Source organism: Mizuhopecten yessoensis, unplaced genomic scaffold (assembly GCF_002113885.1).
Source record: "Mizuhopecten yessoensis strain PY_sf001 unplaced genomic scaffold, ASM211388v2 scaffold7939, whole genome shotgun sequence".
Classification (NCBI taxonomy): Eukaryota; Metazoa; Mollusca; class Bivalvia; order Pectinida; family Pectinidae; genus Mizuhopecten; species Mizuhopecten yessoensis.
Window position 1 is genome coordinate 243,424 of NW_018407298.1, and position 26,568 is coordinate 269,991.

Genomic DNA, 26,568 nt, shown 5'->3' on the forward strand with positions numbered 1-26,568 from the left:
AATATGGGTAGCATAATAATAATTTTAAACAGTTTTGTTGTTTCTCTAAATTTCACAAAAACTAATATTTCAATCTAATAAAGATCTTTTTTCAAATCTTTAAAAAAAATCATCATGGTAAACCCTGGTAACTACAGCTCCAAAATTCCATTAACTTACTCATACATCGATAAATTTCAAAGATTTATTTTTGCTATGAAACAAATACATAAAATAGCTAGGCTAGACCCCCCCCCCTCTCGTTAAACACGTTTTCCCCTCAATTTAGAATGATACATTTGCAAAGTGGTGTACGGGGATGAAAATTGTCTCCCTTGGTAGTCAGAATAAAAAGGTTCCAAATTAAAAAGGCCAAGAGATGGCGCTTACGTACCTCGATTTGATTGGTTGTTCAGATAGCTATGTTAATTTTCATCTATATTACAAGCATGCGCAGTGACACATGGCGCGGGAAGCCATCTTGAATTTTCATAAATGAAAATATCCTCAACAAGAGACTGCAAATGCTGTAACAGACTAATCCTTGATACATCGTAAGTATAAATTGCATACGAATTATGCGTGTTGCACCGTTATAGAATACGACTACCAATACACAAAGGTCACGTTCCGTATGCTATTCAGACAGTGTTGTATATTACGATCCCATCGACGTCGGTATGCTCAGTGACGTTTGACAGACAACACGTCTGTCCGTTACGTACCGTATGCATGAACCACAATTATTCAAGCATGCACTGGTCATGTTAACCTCCACGGGACCCTGACATGTTCATCAATAGCGTATGTTTTGTTGCACAAAAATTCAGCGATAGCGTCTCCCACCTCCATCTTTGTTTGTTGTCGAGAGAAAGCACATTTTGAACCGACCCCTTTTACAGTACCACGTGACTTTATTTCTGTGTGCGAGGTTATCGAGGGGTAATTCATTGTGTATTTCGATAGAAACAAAAATCATATTATACAAAGTCGAATCAGTGGTAATTACTGGAAAAACTCACATTTTTAAATGATTTTCGACCAAAATAACAAAAACAACAAAATAGTTATTTTAAAGATTGCAAATCAAAAGAGCATTTATCGATTGTTTTCAATCCCGTCGGACAACCTTGACTAGGATATATTATTGATTGAGGTGAATTTTTACGTCAAATGATTTATCACGTACAATTCTGTAACCATTGTCTACCACTTTTGATTAATAAATTTCTTTCAATTTCTATAATATGTTTAAAACAAATCATGCGCCAATATATTGCCATACGTTGTTCATACTTATCTCCCCTTGTTCATCTGTGGACTATCTTGAGACCAGCTTTACATGGTTTTTTTCTGTTCATGAAGGGAGAAAAATAAAGAATACAAATGGATAATATAGAAAATAGTGTGGCTTTGGGGTTCAGATGTGTCCCTTTCTCTGTGTGACTCGATTCGAGATATTCATTTTTTTTAAATACTATATCGCAAATATTCATATAATTCAGTGAGTAACACCACAGACTTAGATATCAAATTCCGTGGTAACACTGCTCAAAATCCATAAATTAATTAATTAAATTATTTAGTCATTAGACTCACTAGCTGACAGCCATCAGCTGTGCTTTTTGGTTGCAATATAAGCCTGAAAAACCAGAGCCCATGGGTCCAGATATTCTGATAATATTTAATGAAACAATATGGATGTATGTTTTCTTACTTTTAAAAAATATCTATATTTTTGATGAAATAATATTATGATGATCATTTTTGTTTGTTTTCAGTGAGAAAATGTGGGAGTCGTCCTTGTTTTTAATGTTTATCTGTCCTGTTTACAATTCAATTGTAAGCCTGTCTGTATCTATTGTTATCTTGTTGTCTTCTATTTTGTAAATATATATATATATTTATGTTGTACATGTATATGGAATTTCAAAATGTCATTTTCTTTAGTTGATATGTTCTATGATAAGTTGGAAATTCTGATGTTAAGGATTGGGCATTACAATACAGTTGTATACAATCATTATTGGTGTCATTACCAGATTCAAAGTTCAAAAAATCAAAATTGTCACAATTACAATATTATCACATGCAAGCAAGAATAGATATTTGATTGGTCTCAAAAGAATTTTTAGGCACTAAAATTTAATTTGGTAAAAGCCATTATTTTCAATAAGTATAGTGGAAACGGACTTGTAAAATCAAATGTGTCACAAATACAACTGAAAATTGTGAAAGAATACCTTTATTTAAGGGATCTGCACTTTTACTAGAAATAGAAAATTGATTATATTTTTCAACATGACCAATTTATATGCTCATGTTTGTTAGTAGTTTCAGATACATTTACATTAACCTATTTATCTATTGCCTTTTGTGAGGTCACTGTGACCATGTTGTCTATGGAAGAAATAGTGCCTTTGCATGATACTAGGGCACTTTTCAGTGATACTCCAAGGCATCATTATATGACAATAGTGCCTGAGCGGAACTCTATAATTGATTAATTGTGCACACATACAGGTATTACTTTGTCGGCGTCGGTTGTGTCGTCAGAAACAAGGTTTAGATGTGATAACTTGAATTCCTTCGGGTTGATTGAACTCAAACTTCATACAGTAACTTTGCTGAAAATGATACTCTATATATATTTGGGGCAAAGAGAATGAGTTGATCATCCGAGAAATTTTTGATGTCAATTTGCAGATGAGATGCTGCTTCTTTTCATAACCCTAAGATTTGATCACACAATGTATCCATTCGCTGTAAAAAAATAATGATCATGTGTTATTCTTACAAACATTATTCAAGGTGATGGAACAAATTCACCGCCACTAGTACTATAAAAAACATTAGTTTTGTTTAACTGGATAAGTCCAACTGGCCAGACCGGTATTTGAACTGAGAACCTTTCATTTGATTCCTGATACACATGTGAAGTGATGCCTGGATTCCCAAACTCCTTGACTGTATATAACAAGGATCAAAATTAGTAACAATGACCATACATTGATCAAAGTATGGTTCATTGTAATGTTTCATTGAAGTCGGATAATGTAAATGGCGTCACTGTCAGTCATAGTTTTGTCAGATGTTGCTTAAATGAATAATTGCATGAATGTGGAAAAAGTCGCTTGGATTGAGATAATTATTATTTGGGATTTTTTCAAACATATCTAGTATGAACGTGTCATTTTGAAAACAGAATGTCTTATGAAAATAGATTAAAAAAAACTTTTATTATTTCGTTTTTGAGACGATCCCTGCATTGGCAATTGTAACCGGCTAAGACCGGTTTGAGCCGGCTTCACAAACTAGGCGCGAACTGGTTTTTGGCGCATGCGCTTTTCACACATTTTGTCTGTGCATGTTATGTGCGCATGCGTGTGGCACTTGAGCCCATGTCCGTGGCAAAATATTGACCAGTGACGTAGAGAAAGTGCTAAAAAAACCTATTCAGTTGAATCTCGCACAGAATATTTAGAAAACAATGGGCCATCTTGAAAGGTTTGCTCCAAGTGAAAACAGATACTATCTGTGAATAATGTCTCGATATAGGTTAGATTTTGTGACCCCAAACCAAACTGTTAATCGTATTATAACTTCATTGTAGATACTAATAGCCATCTTATCGATCGTTATTATTACGTCTCATCGTGTCGGAAAGATTGTGTAAAGCAGAGACGTTCTTATCGACGTGTGTACAGACCACGGACTTAATCTAATTCCGTTGTACAGACAAATCCAAATTCCGTGGTACAGACAAATCCAGTTAAGTCTGTCGTACAGGACATGTCTGTGGGAGTACACTGGTACGTGTACAGTATACCGTGCAGATGACCTAGAAAATTGCTGGCGGAACGAATCCGCTGGCGAGTTGATATGACTCATCGCATTGCCACGTACACACAGGCACAAATCAGTGCTTAGTTTCGTATATTTGCTCAGTCGATCGATGCTTTTCGATTTCATTTCATTAGCTTGCGCGCGATTACTTAAAACACCTTATGATATGTATTGAAAATAGCATTTAACTAGTCGAATGGCCTGGAGATTATCATTTAATTTCTCCTCGGAGGAAGCCGATATTGGCTGTTTTATAAATTGTCTGTTCGTCTACACCAGAAATCGTTAAGCTCTTTAACAGTTAAAAGGTTTATTAAAACTTTTCCCGAGTATATAGCTCGATACATCTAGACTGCCTCGTGGATGGTTTTGGGGGAAAGGGATACGATGCCTCCGAGTTGGTCAGAATGTGCACAACAACTCGAATTACCGACTGTACGTACTTAAACTGAAATAGAGAAAATGTCGTTCTTCTTTTACTGTCCTCCCAGTCGGTTATATTAAATGTTTTCTTAGATGTATAACAAGTACATGTACCAGTGTATCTGATGTAGTTATAGCCTCGTCAATATATGAAGATCGTAGATGTTAACAACTGTCATTATTTTCATGTTTAATCTTGATATTAATGTCAACTACAATGTCATGACAATAACATGATTGAGAATTGTGGATTAAAACACGTATCGCAATCTTGATACTCGTTATCGACGCCTTTACAGATAGCGGATTCAAAAGTCGCACAGCTGGATTCGGAAGACAGTGTACAACAATAAATATACTCACGTATGATTGACATATTACAAAAAAGAAATCAGTGTATTTTACAGACACAACATTTAATAGAAATCATCATCATCTCGCACTTTAACGAGAAATGGGGTTAGTAATGTTGGTAATGCGTCAGGCAGTACGTCTGTAACATTTAATACTATAAAGACGCATATTGATTAGACTCCTATTGATTAGACTAATCAATTCTGATTCGTATTTACACGACAGGTCTCTGATGTCACCAACTGATTGGAGACGCGCGTCAGTGTCAATATACGACATAGCCAAGTCTTTACACCGTTGGTCCCGACTGCAGTTTTTTCTCACTACACAAAGGCAGTGTGGTCACTGCACCACCATCACTACCAACACTAGAGTTTCTCTGCTACATGTTACATTGACCGTGCCGTTCCGACCTAGCGGCTAAAACTCATTCTGTTATGATGGACAATTCATTGTTGTCGCATAGCAAATTCATCTTGTCGGATTTTTACATCTAACTTTACAAAGTCTGCATGGACACTAGACCATTTAAATTAATGTGAACATTGTTACAAAATCTTTCCACATATATTTCGGCCAAAGTCGACTCTTTTGAGATTGTGATCGATAGTAGAAATGTCACTCGCAGTGATATAGCGATTGTTGATCTGAACCATTAAAATGTGTTACGTCACTCTCTACACACTGGAAACAGGTACAAACGTACATTGTGTAATTGGTTAGATAGGGTCCCAGTGTGAATACGGAATGTCACCTGCTGCATCTTCGTATTAATTCTGTTGCAGAGTCTTAAATTGCAATGGTTGTCTTTGTAGATTGTGAGGTGGGCAAGATGTCGGCCACAGAAAACGAAGTTTGTAGCCTGACAATGCCGTATCCTTCCACTGTCGGTACGTATGAAGGGTTGTATACAAGGGTCATGTACACTGTGCCATATTTAATACCCCATCCATTGTGGAACGTACAAGTGTATATTATATGCGTGCAATCACACTCGTGCAGTGTACGTCTTGCAACCCTCAACCACAGACGGTGATTACGATGACGGTTACTGTAATACTCAACCACTTCGGTACATTATAAGGCATCCTCGATACCCCGGGGTTACGCTCGAGCGAAAGTAAGCGTAAACCCTGGATATCGGGGATGACTACAAGGGTGCCTTGCGTACATGTCGGTGTTGCGTACATGTCGGTGTGTCGTAATCTGTTGGTACGGTAGCTATGTAGTGTTAATATGTACCGAACCTCGTTCTAACGTTGGTACCCTTGTGGGCGGTGTAGTATATAGTGAGTATACCGTCTACATGTGTGCCGTTACCCCATTCTTGGGTCCACTGTGGTGTGCCATTATAATAACGGTATGTATAACACAATTGCGGTGCTCCGTTGTCTATGCAAATAGTGGCAGTGTTAATGCAGTAGCATTGTGTATGTGTTCGGTGACCCTATACCGTCTTTACATGGAAAAAATATGGTGGCGATCAAGTTAAATTAGTGTTGGCGTTATTATGTAGGGCACCATCCCGACATGTATGTGTCGTAACTCTGACGGCCCGTCGTTACATTGGCGATATGTGTACTGTTGTAGCTCTGTTGTCGGCAAGTGTCTTCGCGGTGTGCCGTTACCCCGTACTGTAGTGTGACTACTGTGGGTGGTATTTGTAATCTTCTTACCGTCTCCGTATCGTAGTCGGGCATGTGTCGGTAAACAGTGGTTTACCACTGTCGATTAAACTGTATGTATGTGTGTCGCGGTACTCGCCTTACAAACGGCACATGTATAGTGTATCATTAATTTGTTGTGGCAGTGTAAGCGTGTTGTAAAAACAGCTGTAGCTACAGTCGGTACGTTGTGCATATGTGTAAGCTAACCAAATTGTATGTTGTTAGCAGACTTCCGTCGTTAAAATGGGTCAGTGCGATTAAATTGTCGTTGGCCTTGCGCTATTCTTTCGAATTGCGTCGAATACAGCATTTCAGAGACGCCAGGTTTTCCTTTAAGTTACATCTGTCGACAAAGAATTCTGTACTCGTAAATGTTGTGATGGTGTAACTGTTACAACCACGGAATTAGATTAGATATCGAAGTCCGTGGTTACAACTAACCATTGCTACAGGCTGTTGTCCTCAGTCACGCACTCCTCTCGCGGTAGACATAGATTTACGGTTGACTTAGTTTCCGCATAACTAGTTGTCTGGTACTGGTACACTACGGCAATCAATACATACCGACCGCGCGAACAAAGGATCTGCTCGGGAAGATCACGAACCGTGCATTCGACGATGTGTTGATTTTCACGTGCGTAGCTTCCAACAAACTAAACGACTGGTCGGGAGGAAAACGATTTCTGTATATTACTAGGAATTTGTCGATGGTTAAATATCTTTTTGAAATGGCGTTTTATCTTGAAGTGCTACGTACACGTTGAGACTAAATGGTGGTCGGAGACGTGTTACTGTTTGGTCGTTTGTGGATAAAGAAGTACTGCTATTGGTAAATTTAGTGTGTCTGTGTCTGTTTGGGACTGATTACATTCAATGAGAGTAGATTGAGGAGGTAAAAGTCTGACTTTCTCGTTTAGAATATGTCACCACACAGATACCATTTAAGGGGTTAAGTTGTGTATTCTAAAATGGCGGCAAGGGGGGGGGGGTTTTTTTTTTTTTTTTTTTTTTTTTATCTTTTCTGTTGATAAAGTGTTAAAGTTGCTGAATTTTCACATTTTAAAGCGATGATCTGAGCTGGGTTAGATGTTATGTCGTATTAAAACACGATTAGTGGCCCTTCTCAAGTTGTATTGTTTCCAAAGATTTGACAACCTTGTGTTTTTTGTCAAAGCATACTTTTCTCTATAAATCTCAGACAGATCCAGTCATAGAGAATAATTGGCAATTAGTTATATATTTTCTTCCCTTACATTTAGGTGATACTGTGCACTGGCTAGTTTATTGGTGAGGATTATGGTTTGAACACTTTCTGTCATATTCTAGGGTCAATTTTTAGGTTATGGAAAAATGAATTGTATATTGGTCAGAGATTTACATATATGCATATATATTGATGGCATAGTTAAAATACTGAGTAGCGAATAATTTTTGATGAGTATTAGTCTATTAGAACTTTTACAGCTAGTTTCTGTGCTGCACCTCATTAAAATGCATATACATTTTTATTGCAGGAAAGAGTACAAACTGTGTGACTAGCACCATGCCAGTGTCTGAGGAAATGGATTCCTCGACCCCATCCAGTACATCTGGACACCCCAAAGATTGTAATGGTGGAACTAACGGTGTCAGCAAGGACATCAGTCTCAACTTTACACAGACACTCCTCAGCCTCAAGGCTCTCAACGGGCAGACAAAGTTTGGTACTGAGGACAAGAAAGTCACAAGTAAAGAAGAAGACATTGTCATACTAGACCACAGTCCATCATCGGATGCAAACCCTAAAGCGGCTGTATCTGGCACATCCTCCTCACCCAGCCTCCTCCCCGCATCATTGCTGCCAAAGCCCCCAATTTCTATGACTGAGGGTGTTAGGCCAGCAACCAATAGTGTATATGAACACCCTAAAGCTAATAAATTTGAAATTAATGAGAGAGTAAGAAGCTCGTTCAAAGATATTATGTCAAAAATTCAGGAAAATACTCCAAGCTTACAAAATCTTCTAGCTAAAACCAAAGATTTAGACACACGTGAAAGGAAAGAGGAGAGGGAAAGACTTGAGCGTGAGCAACAGGCTGCCAAGGCCATATCTACGATGGGCAAGGGAAGTGGTGATAATGTATTTGAGAACTTGAAAGGATTAAACTGTGATACCGACCTTAGAGAAAAACCTATAACAAAAAGTGGTAAGTGTTTGTGATCACTAACACAGAGTGATCCAGGTGTTGAATGTGGGTTGTGAGACGGACCCCCAATGATAATCTTTCGATTCCAACGTGTGAATTAGTTTTGTTTCACAAGATTCATAGTTTCTCGTCAATTCCTGAAGAGAGTTATAAATGCAAATATCTCAAAAAATCAAGGCACATGAATATATATCAAGTAAATATATTTTTCATTTTGTGAATTCAATTCTCTTTGAATAAGTCATTGGGAACAAGACCATGAAGATTAGATAATATTGAAAATTGTGTAATATGGAAAAATTACCACACTGAATCAAACAAAACCAAGACATTTTGCTGTTTTGACTTTTCACTCTTTTCTCTATCTATCATCCCTTGCAAATAATACTGAGTTCTGAGATTCTAAAAGTGGCATATCCACTAGTATTGGTGGTAGATAGATTTGAACTTGCCAAAAAGTTTCAGAAAAGGTCCTTTATGATGAAAGGGCTAATTTTTCATGTACCTGCTTGTTGCAGATACTGAGGTTATGGTAGTGAATAATGGCTTGAGAAAGGTCCTAAGTGAGTCTCGGTAACAAACATATCTCTGAAAAATCTAAAACGTTCCAAAGTCAACTTGTGTTTTGTTGAGATAGCATGACAATTTGTCAGTTGTTTCACGAACCAGCACATGCAAAATTGAATAGTATATATACATGTAGGTTACTTCGAAGTGTAGACAAGTGATTGCTTTTGAGGAAATAAGGCCAAAAGGTGAAGGTCATAATAACTGGTATACTGTTGCAGTACAGGTTGCATTAAGTGTTTCATTTACAAGGCATATTGATATGTTTGGATATCCTGCAATATTGAACTTGTTTTTAGTTTGGTACAAACATAGTGCTATGTCTTTACTTTCCCTACTTAGAAACATGTTGCATTAAAGCCAATTTTAAGGTGTGCTGCCTGAATGTTTTCTCTGCATTCTAGTCAAGATTTTATTTTGGGAAGATCTTTAATTAGTTTTAGTGTTAAAAGCATGTTTTATATTTCAGTTGACATTGTTGCTTGTTCCACTGCACCAAGTATAAAACCGCCAATATCTAGTATAAGTAATTCAAAGGATCAGGATGTGATTTTATTGGATGATCCAGAGCTTGAGGAAGACATAAAATCTAAACCAGTTGTAGAAGCCTCGGAAACACCGTCCGAGGAGCAGAAAGATGAAATAAAAACGGACTTAGCCGAAGAGACTAAAGCTGTACAAGACTGTGATAATTCTAGCAATGTGCAATTAACAATCAGGGATTCCTCCAGGTCTCCAATTTGTATTGATAGTGACAATTCATTTGAAAATGAGGCACCTATAAAATCAGACAGTAGTAGCACGATCAAGGCAGAGGAGGAGCTGCTGAAGATTGACCAAGACGAGGTGACCAATGACAAGAAGGTGGAGGAGACCGATACCAAGGAGGAGGAGGAACGGCTTCTAGCTTCAGATTCAGATGATGACAAAACCAAGGAATCGAAACTTAACAACGAGGACAAAAATGGGGATGGGAAACAGGGAGAGTCTGCAGAGAGCCTAAATATGGAAGTAGAAAACAAAGAGGAGGACATTCTAGTGTTAGAAGCAAATGGGGAAAAAACAGAACAGGAAGGGAAAGACTGTGATGAGAGTGATGTGAAAGTGGGAGATAGTGATAAAGAAGCAGATGTGAAAGGAAATAATGAAATAAATGAGGAAAAAGATGAATCAAAGGACGAGTCAAAGGAAAAAGAAGATAGCATCGGCGTAAAAGAGGAGGATGTGAAAAAGGAGGTGAAAGAAATCGAGGTAAAAATGGAAGTAGATGAGGATGATGCTAGTCAGTCTAGTTCCTCAAGTAGTGACTCTAGTGCCTCCTCAAAGAGCAGTCAAGAGGATGTTAAAAGTCAAGTGAAGACTGAGGTAAAATCTGAGGACAGTGGTTCTTCGACTCCTGAATCTGCAGATCGTAAACGGCCAGCAGACTCTTCTGATTTATCAGCACAACCCAAGCGCTCTCGACTTGACATGGTCATAGGCAAACTAGGTTCTGCAATTGGCATCCAACCAGATACTCTGAAAGATGAACCTGATGAGATGTCAGACATTGAAGAATCGCACGAGAGTGAGGTGACAGAGTCTGTTAAATCTGAGGACACCACCTCTACGGTCACAGAGGATGAAGATGATAGTCAAGACTCTCCCAAAAAGAAGCCAGGAGTGAAAAAACACAGGATACGACTGACAGAATCTGTAAGTCGCAAAATTCAGTTTCTGAATTCCTGAAACAATGACCATGCATGTGTCAAGATATATTCCTCAGTGGAAATGAGAACAGTAAATTGTGTAAAAATATTTCTTGAGCAGCATCAATGTCAAAGAGTTCAATGTTTAAAATATAAATAAAAAATAAATGAACTTGAACAGTCAATATTAGACAAACTAGTGTGCAAGATTTTCCATTTTTGCATGTACAGTAGGCTTTTAATTGGGACATGATTCCCCTTAAAAGGACTTTGAATAAACTTTTTTAAGTTCAAAGATTCATTTTCAGGTATATGTGAAAATATATATTTTCTAGAATAATCTCGTAACCTGGATCCTGCAGAGTGCGATAATGACACACACTTTGATATTTCAGGAGTTGGAACAGATTGTACGCACAAAGGTGAAGATGTACATGAAAGTAGAGAGAGAAAAGAAATATAAGGAAATGCAGGATAAAGTTGAGGAGCTAACACAGACTATTGATTTCTGGAAGTCTAACTATCGTGAGCTGGAACGCCAAGTCCTGAATGTCACCATTCTACAGCAAAAACATGAAAAGAGAAAGGCCAAGACTGTAGCTCTCAGGGTAAGCAGGTCAACCATGGAAGTAAAAATACTAATGCTTCAGCTTTGACAAGGTTGTGAGGAAATAGTTGTTTATCATGCTTGACAGAAAAATATCTTTAAAGCCTGTTCATAAAGGGAGATAATAGCATATCTATTTTCAGTTATTTCCCTTTACTACACACAAACCTTTAAACACTACTATTCTTTTTCAGGAATTAAGTACAAAGAATGTCGGTGTCCAAGTTGATGAAAACAAGGTAAGTTAAGATTATTATTTAGCTAAAACTAATACTTTATCTCATCTGAGTCTCATCCTGTGCCTGACAGTTTCTAAAGTGTTCTGTGGGCTTCGCTATTTCATATTGAGCATCACTTATTATAAGGGTTCGTTTATATTGCAAATTATAGGAATCATTTCTAGTATTAATATTTAGGTAAAGGTCAGCTTCAAGTGCTGGCTGAGGTCAAATATCAACATGAGTTATAATTTGTAAAAAAAAAATACATTAAAAAAAATCAGAGTGCTGTTGGGTTAAAGGTTACAATATTTGGCCAGTGGATATCTTGAATGAAGTGCAAAGTTTCTTCTATAAATGTCCTTGGCCTACTTTCAAGGTCATAGAAGTGAAATTAAAAGCTTGCTTAAAGTTAGAAGTTCAAAATCATATATGAAAGAAATTTCACTATTGGGATTATAACAGGAAATATTTTGTCAGAAAGAAAAAAACTTGAGCAAGGTTTTGAAAGTCACAGAAATAGCTCATTGGTTAAGGTTGTCATAACTGAAAACAAATATACTTTGCTTAAAACACATGATTAATATCTTGATGAACATTGCAGGCCCTCTGGACCTTTTGTTGCTTGTAAACTCCCCTAAAATTTGGTCTTTTTTTATTCTAATTTAAGTTGATGTTAACTTTTATGTTGATAAAGCTCCTTCACTAATAATTCTCATGAAATAAATACAGTAAAACCCTGTTTACTCGAACTCGTAGGGTCCAGATCAATAGTTCAAGGAATACATGGTATTCGACGAATCCAAGGTTCAATCGACGGTCATTTTTTATCAGGTGGGAAACGGACAGTACGAGCACTGCAAATATTGCGAATAGAAGATCATTGAAGAAAAAAGAAGTTTAGTCAAGATGACAACATTTAATCAGATTTAAAATAGCTAAACAATGAAAACATATAGCCACCAGTATTAAGAAAGTAAATAAAATCAAAAGCTGCATGTGTAACATACTTGTCATTTTGACATAGTCCACCATACTATAATCGGCTACGTTAATTTGACAAAAATATCAAAACAAGAGGAACTCTGCGATCATTTTAAAACGAAGAAAATCTCAAATCCTTGCAATCATATTGTTGAATGAAACTAACAATTCGGATGTATTTAAGTTTGAATATCTTTAAATTCGATCGGATTCCGCAATGTGATTACCGATTAATATTGCCATGCCGAAATATGGTTTTGCACACCCAATTAATTAACACTTCCCCCAAATTATTGTCTGGAAAAAACAAATATGTACTCAAATGATAATGTAGCTATGTAACAGGGTAAGGGTACAGTTACTTAATGATACTGCCGGCCGTTAATCCTTTATTTATCTGACGTCCAGCCGACACTTGTTTAAGCACAATTAACGTAAACCACAGCCTGTGCCTTGAGACATATCGACTGCAGTGCCGGTACCTGTGATACACAGATAAAATATCTGTCGGGCGTGACAAGTCACACCTGTTCGACGAATAGATAGTATTACTATGACCATGAAGAGTTGGGGACAAATTTTTGTTGGAGGAATACAGGGTATTCGAGAATTAAAGGTTCAACTAATCCGGGGTTACTTTACAAAGAATATGTACGAATTGGTCGTGTTAAACGAACTAGTCGAAGAATGAGGGGTATTCGAGTAAACAGAGTTCAAGGAAGTGGGGTTTTACTGTATGTAAAATATTGATCAAATGCAAATAAACAGCATTTCATTTTTGGACACTATTCTCATTTGACCATTACTATTAAAGCTCCTTATGTATGTAAAATAAATCTTAAAACAGAATCTCTTTGCGATGTTCAGGATGTCTCTAGTAAGAACTATTGTATTGCTGCATTTATAGACGAACCAAATGAACCACCTGAGCCAACAGACCACACCCACCAAGGGTAGCCAGGCAATGTCCAAGACTCAAACAAAGACTAATGCTGTTGGAGCATTCCAGCCTATCCTTGTGAAAAATTCAACGGCTGGAGTAACCATGCCCATCCTGGCTCCACCCAATACCAGTGTCCTACTCTCTACCAACACTGTGCCTCCAAAGCTTACACCAATGACTGTCACTAAGGTAACTGTCCCAAACTTCCTTTCAAATATTAGTTTTTGTATGTACAGAGCAGGTACTTAGTCTGTGGACATACAGTAGGAAAAAAAAGATTTGGTGATTTCACCAAAGTTCATATTACAAGTAATCTCCATTTTTCTGTATGAATAGCTTATGTGTTATTATTTCAGCATAAATTTTAAAAGAGGAAATATTTGGATTCTGATATGGTATCTTCATATACATCTTTTTTACACTTTCCTATGATGTGGTTGCACATTTTCATATCTTTTTATGCAGATGTCCCAGAGTTTGGCGACTCCAGGATCTCCCTGCCTCATCCAGAGCCTTGCAACAACTCCTGGTATGGTAAACAATGCCCTTCCAAAGACAGTGATGCAGTCGCCTATGGACCGATCAGTGAAAAACCTTCTTGAAAACAAACGGATGGTGATGCCAGCGACCAAGCTAATGGGGGCCAATCCTCCAGTTTCTGGTCTCATACCTGTTCTGGTGACCACCAGCCAGCCCAATATGGCACGCCCCCCTCTACTAGCCAAGCCAAGCAACACCCTGACCATTTCTACTCCAGGCCAAAGTCGGCCTGGCGATGTAGTGGACCTGACAGGAGAAGAGGATACAGGCATGAAACGATACACAACTCCAGCTGCCTCCACCAACCTGGTCACAGGTGTGCCTCAGGGCATCCCAGTAACCACCGTCCAGCCCGGGGGACTCCTACCACAACAGATTCTCCGCCCGACAATCCCCAGTCAAGCACATGGAGTAGCCAGTAACTCAGGAATCCTACTCAGCACTCCAGCTGGCACACAAATAATGCGCAACCCTCAACAAACGTTCCAGTTAGTGTTCAACTCATCATCACCTGCAATACGCCCAGGAAGTCTGCTCACTGTCATGCAGGGTCCTGGTGGAAATAACCAGATCATTAGGCCAATCATGACCACAACTTCAGGCCAGCCTCCTCAGCTCCGTGCAGCAGCTGCAATACAGCCACCAGTACAACGGGCCAACCTGTCGAAGACTGTGGCACCCTCCAATGTCAAGATTATGACCCGTCCTCCACCACCACTACAGGTGGCTCCTCCACCACCTCTACAAGTTGCTCAACCGATCAACTCAGCACCCCCGCCGGTAAGTGTAAGAAAGAGAGCTACAGGTACCATGGACAACATGTAGGCAGTGATTGTGTGGTTAATTTCAAATTAAAATGAATAGAAATGAAACTGGTTGCACATTGAAGCGTATATAAAATATATTAGAAATCAATGATTAAATTGATGCTACATAAGATGATTTGATATTTAAAGAATATCAAACTTGTAAATAAAATGTCATATTTTTTTCCCATTTTAGAAAGCTCCAGAACCTCACCACCCTGCTCCTCTTCCTGTAGCCTCTTCTGATCAAGTCAAGCCTGGACAGAAGCCATTACCACCAAAACCCACACTAAAGATCTCCAGGGTCAGTCAAGGTAGGTAAAACCCACACTAAAGATCTCCAGGGTCAGTCAAGGTAGGTAAAACCCACACTAAAGATCTCAAGGGTCTGTCAAGGTAGGTAAAACCCACCCTGAAGATCTCCAGGGTCAGTCAAGGTAGGTAAAACCCACAATAAGATCTCCAGGGTCAATCAAGGTAGGTAAAACCCACCCTAAAGATCTCCAGGGTCTGTCAAGGTAGGTAAAACCCACACTGAAGATCTCCCACACTTAACATCTCCAGAGTCAGTCAAGCAAGGTAAAACACACTAAACCTGCACTCAAAGAACAAAGTGTCTGTCAAGGGAGGTAAACCCTCTAAACAAGCATTTGAGATACAGGGCGGCGGTCAAGGTAGATAAAACCCACTAAACCAGTGTTTGAGATACAGGGTGTCAGTCAAGGTAGATAAAACCTATTAAACAAGCATTTGAGATACAGGGTGTCGGTCAAGGTAGATAAAACCCACTAAACCAGCACTTGAGATCCAGGGTATCAGTCAAGGTAGATGAAACCCATTAAATTAGCAATTGAGATACAGGTTGTCGGTCAAGGTAGTCAAAACCCATTAAACCAGTGTTTGAGATGCAGGGTGTCAGTCAAGGTAGATAAAACCCACTAAACAAGCATTTGAGATACAGGGCGTCAGTCAAGGTAGATAAAACCCACTAAACCAGCACTTGAGATCCAGGGTATCAGTCAAGGTAGATGAAACCCATTAAATTAGCAATTGAGATACAGGGTGTCAGTCAAGGTAGGTAAAACCCATAATAAGATCTCAAGAATCAATAAAGGTAGGTAAAACCCACCCTAAAGATCTCCAGGGTCAGTCAAGGTAGGTTAAAAACACACACTAAAGATCTCCAGGGTCAGTCAAGGTAAATAAAACCCACACTAAAGATCTCCAGAGTCAGTCGAGGTAGGTAAATCCCACTAAACAGTCCTCAAGATATATACAGTCCGAGTGTCGGTCAAGCAAGGTAAAACGCACCAAACCTGCACTCAAAATACAAAGTGTCTGTCAAGGGAGGTATACCCTCTAAACATGCATTTGAGATACAGGGCGTCGGTCAAGGTAGATAGAACCGATTAAATTAGCACTTGAGATACAGAGTGTCAGTCAAGGTAGATAAAACCCACTAAACCAGTGTTTGAGATACAGGGTGTCAGTCAAGGTAGTTAAAACCCATTAAACCAGTGTTTGAGATACAGGGTGTCGGTCAAGGAAGGTAAAACCCACTAAACCAGTGTTTGATATATATACAGGGTGTCAGTCAAGGAAAGTAAAACCCACTAAACCAGCACTTTAGATACAGGGTGTCAGTCAAGGTAGATAAAACCCATTAAACCAGTGTTTGAGATACAGGGTGTCAGTCAAGGTAAATAAAACCCATCAAAACAGTGTTTGAGATACAGGGTGTCGGTCGATGTTGATAAAACCCATTAATCCAGTGTATGAGATACAGGGTGTCAGTCAAGGGAATTAAACTGACTAAACCAGCACTTTAGATACAGGGTGTCAGTCAAGGTAGGTAAAACCCATTAATCCAGTGTTTGAGATACAAGGTGTCGGTCAAGAGCATTAAACCCACTAAAGAATGTCGCTCAAGGGAGGCAAAACCCACCAAAAAAACACTCCAGATACAGGGTGTCATTCAGGATAAGTAAAACCCACATTACCTTCAGTAACGAAACACAGTGTCAGTCATTTTAGGGTAAATACTAAACTACTAAACATGAACATAAAATATTATACATTGTTTGTTGTAGGCATTGTATTGTCATGGAACATGACCCTGAACCAGACCCCACATGCTGATGTAGCCTCTTACCAGTTGTTTGCCTACCAGGAAGGTAGCACACATCCCACCACAGCACTATGGAAAAAGGTGCGTTTGATAACTGTTGCAGCTTTACAGCTCAGTATGTGCAAAATGCAATCTTCCATGAAATGAACCAAGTATTTAGCTGCTAGGGAAGGCACAGTTCCTGAGCCAATGAAATATATTGTTGGGAACTTCAGGACCAGTTGTGTTATTTTTGTTGTGGAAATTTAAATACCCGATAACAATTACAGATTATCTAGACCAGTTTCTGTACTCTTAATAATAATATACCAATTGAAGCCATTGTTGATATTGACTTTTATCCTTTATATAGGTGGGAGACGTGAAAGCATTGCCTCTTCCCATGGCATGCACCCTAACCCAGTTCCAGGAGGGCAATCGCTATCACTTTGCTGTGAGAGCAGTAGATGTCCACACAAGAGTGGGACCTTTCAGTGAACCTAACACCATTCACCTTCTATCTAAAAAGGACTAATACTATGCATCTTTGGTGTCCGTATTAAGAACAACTCGAGACAAATATTGGAACCGATACCATTGTTATAAGCAGACAGGACACAAATTCTCACTGTTGATCATGGAATCAATCTTTCACAAATATTCCACATTTAATTATTTTTTTTAGTCTCAAATGCAAAAGTACAGTTTACTGGCATTTCTTCCTCTTTCAGGTTTACTCTACAAAGCACACTTCCCAAGCCTTATCACAAGTAACTATTCCAAGTAATTTTACTAATTCCAGCACTGCCAGTTAGACACATAATTTTAATTCAGCAAATCATCTTGCGAGAACTATACAGCAAACTTGTTTGTATGGCAGCATGACTCAAATTAACTTTTGTTGCAGTAAGTGACAGTTGAAAAGTAAAAAATGATGTTGTACATTGAACACCTGTTCTTGCTAGAGTGACACGATCAAACCTCAGGAGTTGCCACATTTTACCTCAGCTTTTAATTATGATATTAGAGAATGTCAATAGTACCAAGACATTTGTATCGGGCATAGTAAATGTTACAAAAAAGTGTCTTCTTGGAGTCTACTGAATTATAGACACAACTGATTGCCTTCTACAGGAAAGAGGTGTGATACAAATTCACAAAATAATATTCTAGCTTGTAATGTATTTACACTTGCTTGTTTTACTTTACTTACTGGTTTGAGAAGGTTATCTCCCTGTACTTGTGTGACATATAGTACTAGACCTTGTTACTTGTACATGAGTGACAGACTTGTACTAACCTTGTAGCCTGTACATGGGTGACAGACTTGTACTAAACTTGTTACTGGTAATGGTTGACAGACTTGTACATGGTTGACAGACTTGTACTTACCGTGTTACTTGTACATGGGTGACAGACTTGTCCTTACCGTGTTACTTGTAATGGTTGACAGACTTGTACATGGGTGACAGACTTGTACTTACCGTGTTACTTGTACATGGGTGACAGACTTGTACTTACCGTGTTACTTGTAATGGTTGACAGACTTGTACATGGGTGACAGACTTGTCCTTACCGTGTTACTTGTACGTGGGTGACAGACTTGTCTTTACGGTGTTACTTGTGCATGGGTGACAGACTTGTCCTTACCGTGTTATTTGTACATGGGTGACCGACTTGTCCTTACCGTGTTACTTGTACATGGGTGACAGACTTGTCCTTACCGTGTTACTTGTACGTGGGTGACAGACTTGTCCTTACCGTGTTACTTGTGCATGGGTGACAGACTTGTACTTACCGTGTTACTTGTACATGGGTGACAGACTTTTACTTACCTTGTTACTTGTAATGGTTGACAAGACTTGTAATGACCCTGGTACTTGTAATGGTTGACAGACTTGTAATGACCCTGTTACTTGTACATGGGTGACAGACTTGTACAAACCTTGTTACTTGTAATGGTTGACAGACTTGTAATGACCCTGGTACTTGTAATGGTTGACAGACTTATAATGACCCTTGTTACTTGTACATGGGTGACAGACTAGAACTGAAAATTGTTTCCTAAACATGATGGACAACTAAACATGATTGACAACTAAACATGATTGACAAAAAAGCATTGAACCTTGTTTCCTATATTATCCATGCTTTAAAGACTAGTACAAAAAACTAACTTATTAAAAGTTCTGACATCACCTTGCATGGATAGTTTTGTTCTATTTCAGGAACATTATTGGGACAGACAACTCTGAAATAGTAGCTTTTCAAACATGTCGTGATTGCAGCTGGACAGATAACCGAGTCTAGCTGGAAGTATTGTAGAATCTGGCAGTGCTAGTATAGCCACCTATATAATGAATAAATGACTAATGTTGACCACTTGTGAGGACTAGATGTATGTGTGTAGAGGCTGATAGTGAGATATTTATATACCTGTATATATACATTGATAGTGAGTGTGTGAGGACAGAAGTGTAATGTACTCGTCTGACATGTCACTTCTTTTTAACAGAGTGTTTGGGCATTTTCTTGTTTGTAAAAAAATTGTATATATATTATATATTTTATTGTGTATACGTCTTCTCAATTTCTTCGTTTTTTAATATTATGCCCAAAAATTAAATTTTCCAGAAATGGATGACATGTTATTTTACTGTTTGTACAATGAAGACATTAAAATAATAATTATTTCGATTTCCGATCTTTGATTTTTCTGATCCGTTTCCCTTTTACTGTCACCGGACCGAGTGATTAAGACGTCTCATCGTCTGCGATCGTAGGCCTACATGGGAGATTCACCAGGTACTGGTAGCAGGTCAGTCGGTTTTCTTCAGAAACTCCGTCTTTTCTCTCCACCAAAACCTGGCACGTCCTTGCATGACCATAGCTGTAAATAGGACGTTAAACACAAACACATTTTACTGACGCCGACACAGTGCTTGAATCAATTGGTGTTTGAATCGATTGGCCCGTCCCCCTTAAATCTGACCTGAACAATTCTGCTCCAGTACAGTGGCAGGGTGTATGTTTGGACCTTAATTGGTGTATAGGGAATATCAACACTCGATAATATAACCAAATGAGGGTATATTCGAAAAGGGTGGAAAGCTTTCTAAGTCCGACGTCGACGTCACCCACAGGCAAGAAGATTCAACAGCCAGCGTTTACGTTATGATTTGTGAAGCCTCTCGTGTGTGGTTGGCATACACAATAATAACAAAAAATAAATAAACTTCAAATGGTATATGATTTAGGAGGAAGATATCCTTTTAATATAATCCCACGAGTCTCCTGAAAGTGACCTATTTTGATTGATTTTGGTCCGGCCTTGTGCATAAGCAGTATTTTCGACTTCTCGGGAACAATAGTAGATATTCTATTTTCGACTTCTTCCAAGAAATCGTCGACCAGATTCTGATGAAACTAACTGACCCCATACCCCAGCGGTACAGGGTCAGGACGTTCAGGGATCACAGTACAGAACCTTCTAATGACATCGGAATTTATACTCAAGAAGGGATTTACCCAACCCCAAAGGGGCTGAGGGCAGAGCTCCTTTATACAATATCCCTGAAATGTACTGGTGGATATTCGTCAATATTCCATCCGAGTATCAGGAACGAGGCCATAAGGGCTAAGCAGTACAAATCCTTCAAATGCACACATCTCTGATACTTGCTGGTAGATTTAGAAAAACATTTCTTAAAATGGTCCGAAGATGATAATGACCAGAATCTTTACTCAAGAAGAGGTTGACCGCAAGGGTGCCAAAAGGCGGGCCATAATGAGTCCAAGTGAAATACCTTCAAACGGCGTAGTCTTCTCTGTACCCTAAGGGGGATTAAGGCCAAATATTGTACAATGCAAAATTTTAATTTATACACCAGAGGGACTGACCCCCTTCCAAGGCTTGCTCGGGCTGGATGATTTATTATCATCAGTGAAAGACATTCAAATGACGTCAATAAAAGTTGCCAGTGGATTTGGACCTAACTCTTGTGGTTCTTTGCCCCGAATTTCAGGGCACTTAATTGCCCCATTTAAGGTTTTTGTTTTAATTATTTGAAGTTATATGTACTAATATAGCACTAGAACGTTGATTGAAACGCTATGATATTAAAAATGTTGCAACTGTAAGAGCCAAGGTGTAAGAGCGGGAAATACCGATACCGTATATTAGGCTCTCAATAGTTAAGCAACGCCGAGCGTTGTCGGATGCCCATCCGCAACGTTACATTTAGTGGCAGCGTAGTGTCCATGTGGTTCCTTGTAAGGCCAGATACCGGTGGTTAGGGAAGGTAAATCAGTAACAGGGAGGACCCCACTCTTTTCAGTTCCGTGGACCCTAAGGCATTATTTAACTATTTGAAAGAGCAGTGTGATTGATCTCTTAACGTGTCTAATAGGTCATTTTGGCTGGACACATGTATACAATATTGATATGTAGTGTGATTTTATGAATATTATGTGTTTGACACGAAAATAAAATACTTTGAACAATGACCCGTGTGACTCGCTGACCAGCTCATCAACGTCGAGTGTGGTCAGTGGCTCGATGGTGCACACCCAAACGTTACACATCATGCACTGTAATTAGTCTCTCAAATCAAACATAAATCCTTCGGGGAAGAAGGAAACTACAGTTCGGCGAACACGTTTTGTTCTATACCTTAAGGACGGAAATAACAAACTACAATAACCGGAAAGTTATAGATGTGACTAGTCTGTCCCAACACGGATACGTTATACTTAACAGTACTTGCGTCCATTTCCGAACTGAAACTAAGGAAAGATTAAATAACGACAAGTCGTATCGGTACTTTTTGTAATCAAATGGTGCACATCAGTTTTATATTCAAATAGGCCTGTATTAATAATCGTTAATGACCATCGTAATTTTAGTATAATACTTTATAAACCTCAACCTTTATCAAATAATTGTCACATCAGTAATAGACTATAGACCTAGACAATTATCACCCATGGTCACATCAGAAATAGACTGTATAGACCTTTACCATAATCAAACCATGGTCAAATCAGTAACAGCCTGTATAGACCTATACCATTATCAAACCATGGTCACATCAGTAATAGCCTGTATAGACCTATACCATTATTGTACCATGGTCACATCAGTAATAGACTGTATAGACCTTTACCATAATCAAACCATGGTCACATCAGTAATATACTGTATAGACCTTTACCATTATCAAACCATGGTCACATCAGTAATAGCCTGTATAGACCTATACCATTATTGTACAATGGTCACATAAGTAATACACTGTATAGACCTATACCATTATTGTACCATGGTCACATCAGTAATACACTGTATAGACCTATACCATTATCAAACCATGGTCACATCAGTAATAGACTATATAGACCTATACCATTATTTTACAATGGTCACATCAGTAAAAGACTATATAGACCTTTATCATTACTGTACAATGGTCACATCAGTAATAGACTATATAGACCTATACCATTATCAAACCATGGTCACATCAGTAATAGACTATATAGACCTATACCATTATTGCACCATGATCACATCGATATTGTAGTTATTATGTCTACAACATTATCGACCATATGTAAGCATTTTATAGGTCTGGACCATTTAGACTACTAATAAAAAGGCAAAAACCATGACACTACCTACAACAGTGTGCGATACTTTCACTTTCCTTTTCGTTACGAAATAGTACATTATAATTGATATCGTCGGCTTCAATATCACATCTCCATTGGTTGTAAGCTCAAAAGTTACGTCACCACGCACACAGATTTCCGCGTATAAACACATGCTTTCGGTTGTATTTCAAAGTGGCTGCAAACTATCTGACGTAGGGGTCTACTAGTTCTATATTGTTTTTACTGACCCACGATGGTTTGAATCACGTAATTTTGTCATATATCCATGTGACATGTTATAGACATGAAATAAAAATATAGATTTTACGTTTACAGCAAAAACAGCGTCTTATACAAAGTACTATTATGATAAATTGTCCCTGTAACATTCCTGAATCCTTACGTATTTTTAAACACAAAGCACCATTACAGAATATATAATTGTATTAGATTATCATCGAATTCTTCAAACAAGTGAAAAAAACATGTATGTACATGAACAGGAAGTGTAGAAAACAAAGATAAAAACTGCATGACGGTATCGGCCTGTAATCAACATTGTGTGTCTTGTTTAAACCTGACTAAACGCCCAGCCCAACTTGAATGAAGCACTGACTACATCATCAACAATAGCAAACATCATACCCGAGGTCAAGACAGAATAAAATCAGTCATATTAGTAGATCAACGTTTTACAAGTTGCCATGTTACATAAAGCATGGTGTCAAACGTCCAGCCAAATCACGGAATTAGTTAGCTAAGTCCGTGGTCAAACTAAAAACTGAAAAACAACAGAGTAGTGTACACGTCAAAATAAAAGCACCTGTTAAATCCTTCAGATGATATCTGTCTCTGCTAAAGCTGTTAGTTCGTTCGTTAGATATAGAGTTTCAAGGGGCATTCCATATAAATACAGTGATATGCCGGCTTGAGACCCCAAAAGAACGAACAAAAATCTCGGTCTTGGTGGCAGACTGGACTGTTTGGTCCGCGCACAGACTTTGAATGAGTCGATATGGTGACGCCGGTGTGTACTCTATCTTGCGAGTTCCCGGAAATACTCTGTAATAAAGCATGTATCATGATATCCTATATTCGGGGAATGCATGTCCTGGTGCTATTTTTAGCTATATCTAAACTGAAATCAACGCATGTTTTTTTTTGTGAATTGGAGAAGTTTATATAATCTAAGTATAACGCTTCACTGTGCACACATAATTATATGATAATAGTTATACGATGAGACATACCGAAGATTTGTCAGGTCCAGTTTATTACATAGGTGCACAATGGAATTACACAGATATGTCGGTGCATGCCTTTCTAGATTACCCGAATAGTTATTTTAGGGTGATTTCCACGAACTGCCCACGCTGTGTGAGTTTAACAAACCAGTCATGTTTTACCCGTTCCCTGAAGTATTGAATAAGGGCACTGGCCGCATACCAAACGGAGCGAGTCAATATATCATTGATTAATATTTTCTAATTAAAAACAATAGCTCTGCATTTTATATCTAAACAAGAGGCTCAATGGGCCTGAATCGCTCACCTGGTATTAATATCACACTACAGGCAGAATATCAGTGTTTGATTCATAAGAACCTATTAAAAGATTTAAACATTTGACGCCCGTGACCTTGAATGTCGAACAAGGACATTAGGTTGAACAGAGTTTATAGTCTTCCAACCCAGCATGCTTCTAGCAAAATATCATCACCCTGTACCGTTTGGTTATACAGAACAAATCATTTAAATATTTAAACATATATTAACCACTGTGACGTTGAATATGGGCGAAGGTCATTCACTTGAACAAACTTGGTAGCCCTTCATCCCAGCATGTTAATGGCCAAATATCATCACCCTTGGCCTTTTGCTTATTAAGAAGTTGTTAAAAGGTTTTTAACATAGTTGACCCCTGTGGCCTTGAATATATGTCGTGGTCATTCATTTGAACAAACTTGGTAGCCTTTCATCCAAGCATGTTACTGGCCAAATATCATCACCCTAGGCCTCTTGGTTATTCAGAAGAAGTTGTTTAAAGGTTTTAAACATAGTTGACCCCTGTGACCTTGAATATAAGTCAAGGTTATTTATTTGAACAACCTTAGTAGCCCTTCATCCCAGCATGTTACTGGCCAAATATCATCACTCTAGGCCTCTTGGTTATTCAAAAGAAGTTGTCTAAATGTTTTTAACATATTTGACCCCAGTGACCTTGAATATAAAGCAAGGTCATTTATTTGAACAAACTTGGTAACCCTTCATTCCAGCATGTTACTGGCCAAATATCATCACTCTAGGCCTCTTGGTTATTCAAAAGAAGTTGTCTAAATGTTTTTAACATATTTGACCCCAGTGACCTTGAATATAAATCAAGGTCATTCATTTGAACAAACTTGGTAGCCCTTCATTTAAGCATGGTACTGGCCAACTATCATCAACCTAGGTCTCTAGGTTATTCAGAAGAAGTTGTTTAAAGGTTAAAATCATATTTGACCCCGGTGACCTTGAATATAAGTCAAGGTCATTTATTTGAAGAAACTTGGTAGCCCTTCATCCCAGCATGTTACTGGCCAAATATCAACACCCTAGGACTTTCGGTTATTCAGAAAAAGTTGCTTAAAGATTTTAACGTATTGGACCCCTGTGACCTTGAAAATAGATGAAGGTCATTTATATGAACAAAATTGGAAGCCCTTCATCCCAGCATGCTTCTGGCCAAATATCATCACCCTAGGCTATTTGGTTACCGAGAAGAAGTTGTTTAAAGTAAAAAGTTGACGCCGGACGGACGGACGACGGACGGTCGACGGACGCCGCACCATGCCATAAGCTCATTTGGCCCTTCGGCCCAGATGAGATAAAAAATGCAAGCTAACTAGTTATCCCTAGTCTTACGATCCACCTCGTCCCTAACACAGGGACACGAGAATTAGTTGTATGTTTGGCCCATGATAGGGTGTAGGGGTATTTATATTGATTAAACCTTTAGAGGTTATGATTAAGATTCGTTAAAAATGCCCTACCCTCATGCACGTTCTGCCAATTAAAGTTTCGTTGTTTTTTTAAAAATAGTTTCCAAATGCAATATAGCATAACGGTTAAATGTATAATCATATTACAGTGTTCAAGCCCATACCGTAAATTACCCGATTTACTTAATGTTTTAAAGGGACATCACGTGAAAAGGCGTTTTTTTTTTAATGAATGTATGTATTGTATGCACTTCCACTTATGTTACCGCGCTATCCCCATATTCATAGTTCGTTCCAAATGTCCAGTTTGACCACTTGAATTGTTCGGGAAAGCCCTGCTAAAAATAGCGCCGATAACGTCAACTGGCTAGGCAGTAACGGTTTCCAAAGAGGCCCCCAGAGAGGGTCCGTCAGGCAACTGCAACTTCTTACCGCACTATGAAACCAAGTTATATGATTTCTAAGTCCGTATTCAAACTTATTGAACAGTAATTATTCATCATTAGAAGTTAATTGCACACTTGCCAATATTCAGAATTTAAATTTATTTAGCTTTAAACATAAATGTGTTGCCAATAAAATTAAACAAGGGATGGGGCACAAGTTTTTACAGCCTTCTCCCGTCATACATTTACAATTAAATGTCAACAATGATAATAGGCATAAACATAAAGTAGATATATTTAAATATATATTGAATTTAGTACCGGAATGTGGCCGGTACAGATGGTACGTGTCTAAACACCTTCCCTACACCAAGGGACAAACCTTTCTGATTTTTTTTATATGTTGCCGGGGCAGAGGAGGCCGGGTATTCATATTAGCACTAATTTAAATCTTGCATGTAAAAACAAAAATAATCGTTTAATTCAGCAATATAATTAAATCATACCATTTTATTGAACCCGGTAATATTATAAATTATGTAAATCCACGGACTTCGATAACACGTATCTCGGTGACCCAGAAAATACGCCGTGGGCCATCACAACAGTTATCCCTTGGAGGGCCTCATGGAAAA

The 26,568-nt window shown here is 38.4% G+C and overlaps 1 protein-coding gene across 5 annotated transcripts; it reads left to right on the forward strand.

The window, feature by feature from the left end:
• Positions 1-231: 231 nt before the first annotated feature.
• LOC110454591 (activating transcription factor 7-interacting protein 1-like) lies at positions 232-19,619 on the forward strand. 5 transcript variants are annotated; one of them, XM_021504178.1, is made up of 11 exons: positions 232-533; positions 5,418-5,492; positions 7,784-8,455; positions 9,492-10,717; positions 11,106-11,318; positions 11,512-11,556; positions 13,427-13,651; positions 13,928-14,782; positions 15,005-15,122; positions 16,899-17,017; positions 17,289-19,619. In XM_021504178.1, exons 2-11 carry the CDS (start codon positions 5,435-5,437, stop codon positions 17,448-17,450), a joined length of 3,693 nt encoding a protein of 1,230 aa, XP_021359853.1. In that variant the 5' UTR covers positions 232-533; positions 5,418-5,434; the 3' UTR covers positions 17,451-19,619. The 5 variants fall into 5 exon arrangements, with proteins under 5 accessions (XP_021359853.1, XP_021359854.1, XP_021359855.1 ...); XM_021504179.1 differs by lacking the exon at positions 5,418-5,492; XM_021504180.1 differs by lacking the exons at positions 232-533; positions 5,418-5,492 and adding an exon at positions 5,600-5,962.
• Positions 19,620-26,568: the final 6,949 nt, after the last annotated feature.

What these genes read in the sequence shown, in the direction of transcription:
- LOC110454591 (XM_021504178.1), top strand. Translation starts at nt 5,435, where the DNA reads ATGTCGGCCACAGAAAACGAAGTTTGTAGCCTGACAATGCCGTATCCT. An exon ending in TCCAAGTTGATGAAAACAAG is followed by an intron (nt 11,557 to 13,426) that starts GTAAGTTAAGAT and finishes CTGCATTTATAG; the next exon opens with ACGAACCAAATGAACCACCT. An exon ending in CACCAATGACTGTCACTAAG is followed by an intron (nt 13,652 to 13,927) that starts GTAACTGTCCCA and finishes CTTTTTATGCAG; the next exon opens with ATGTCCCAGAGTTTGGCGAC.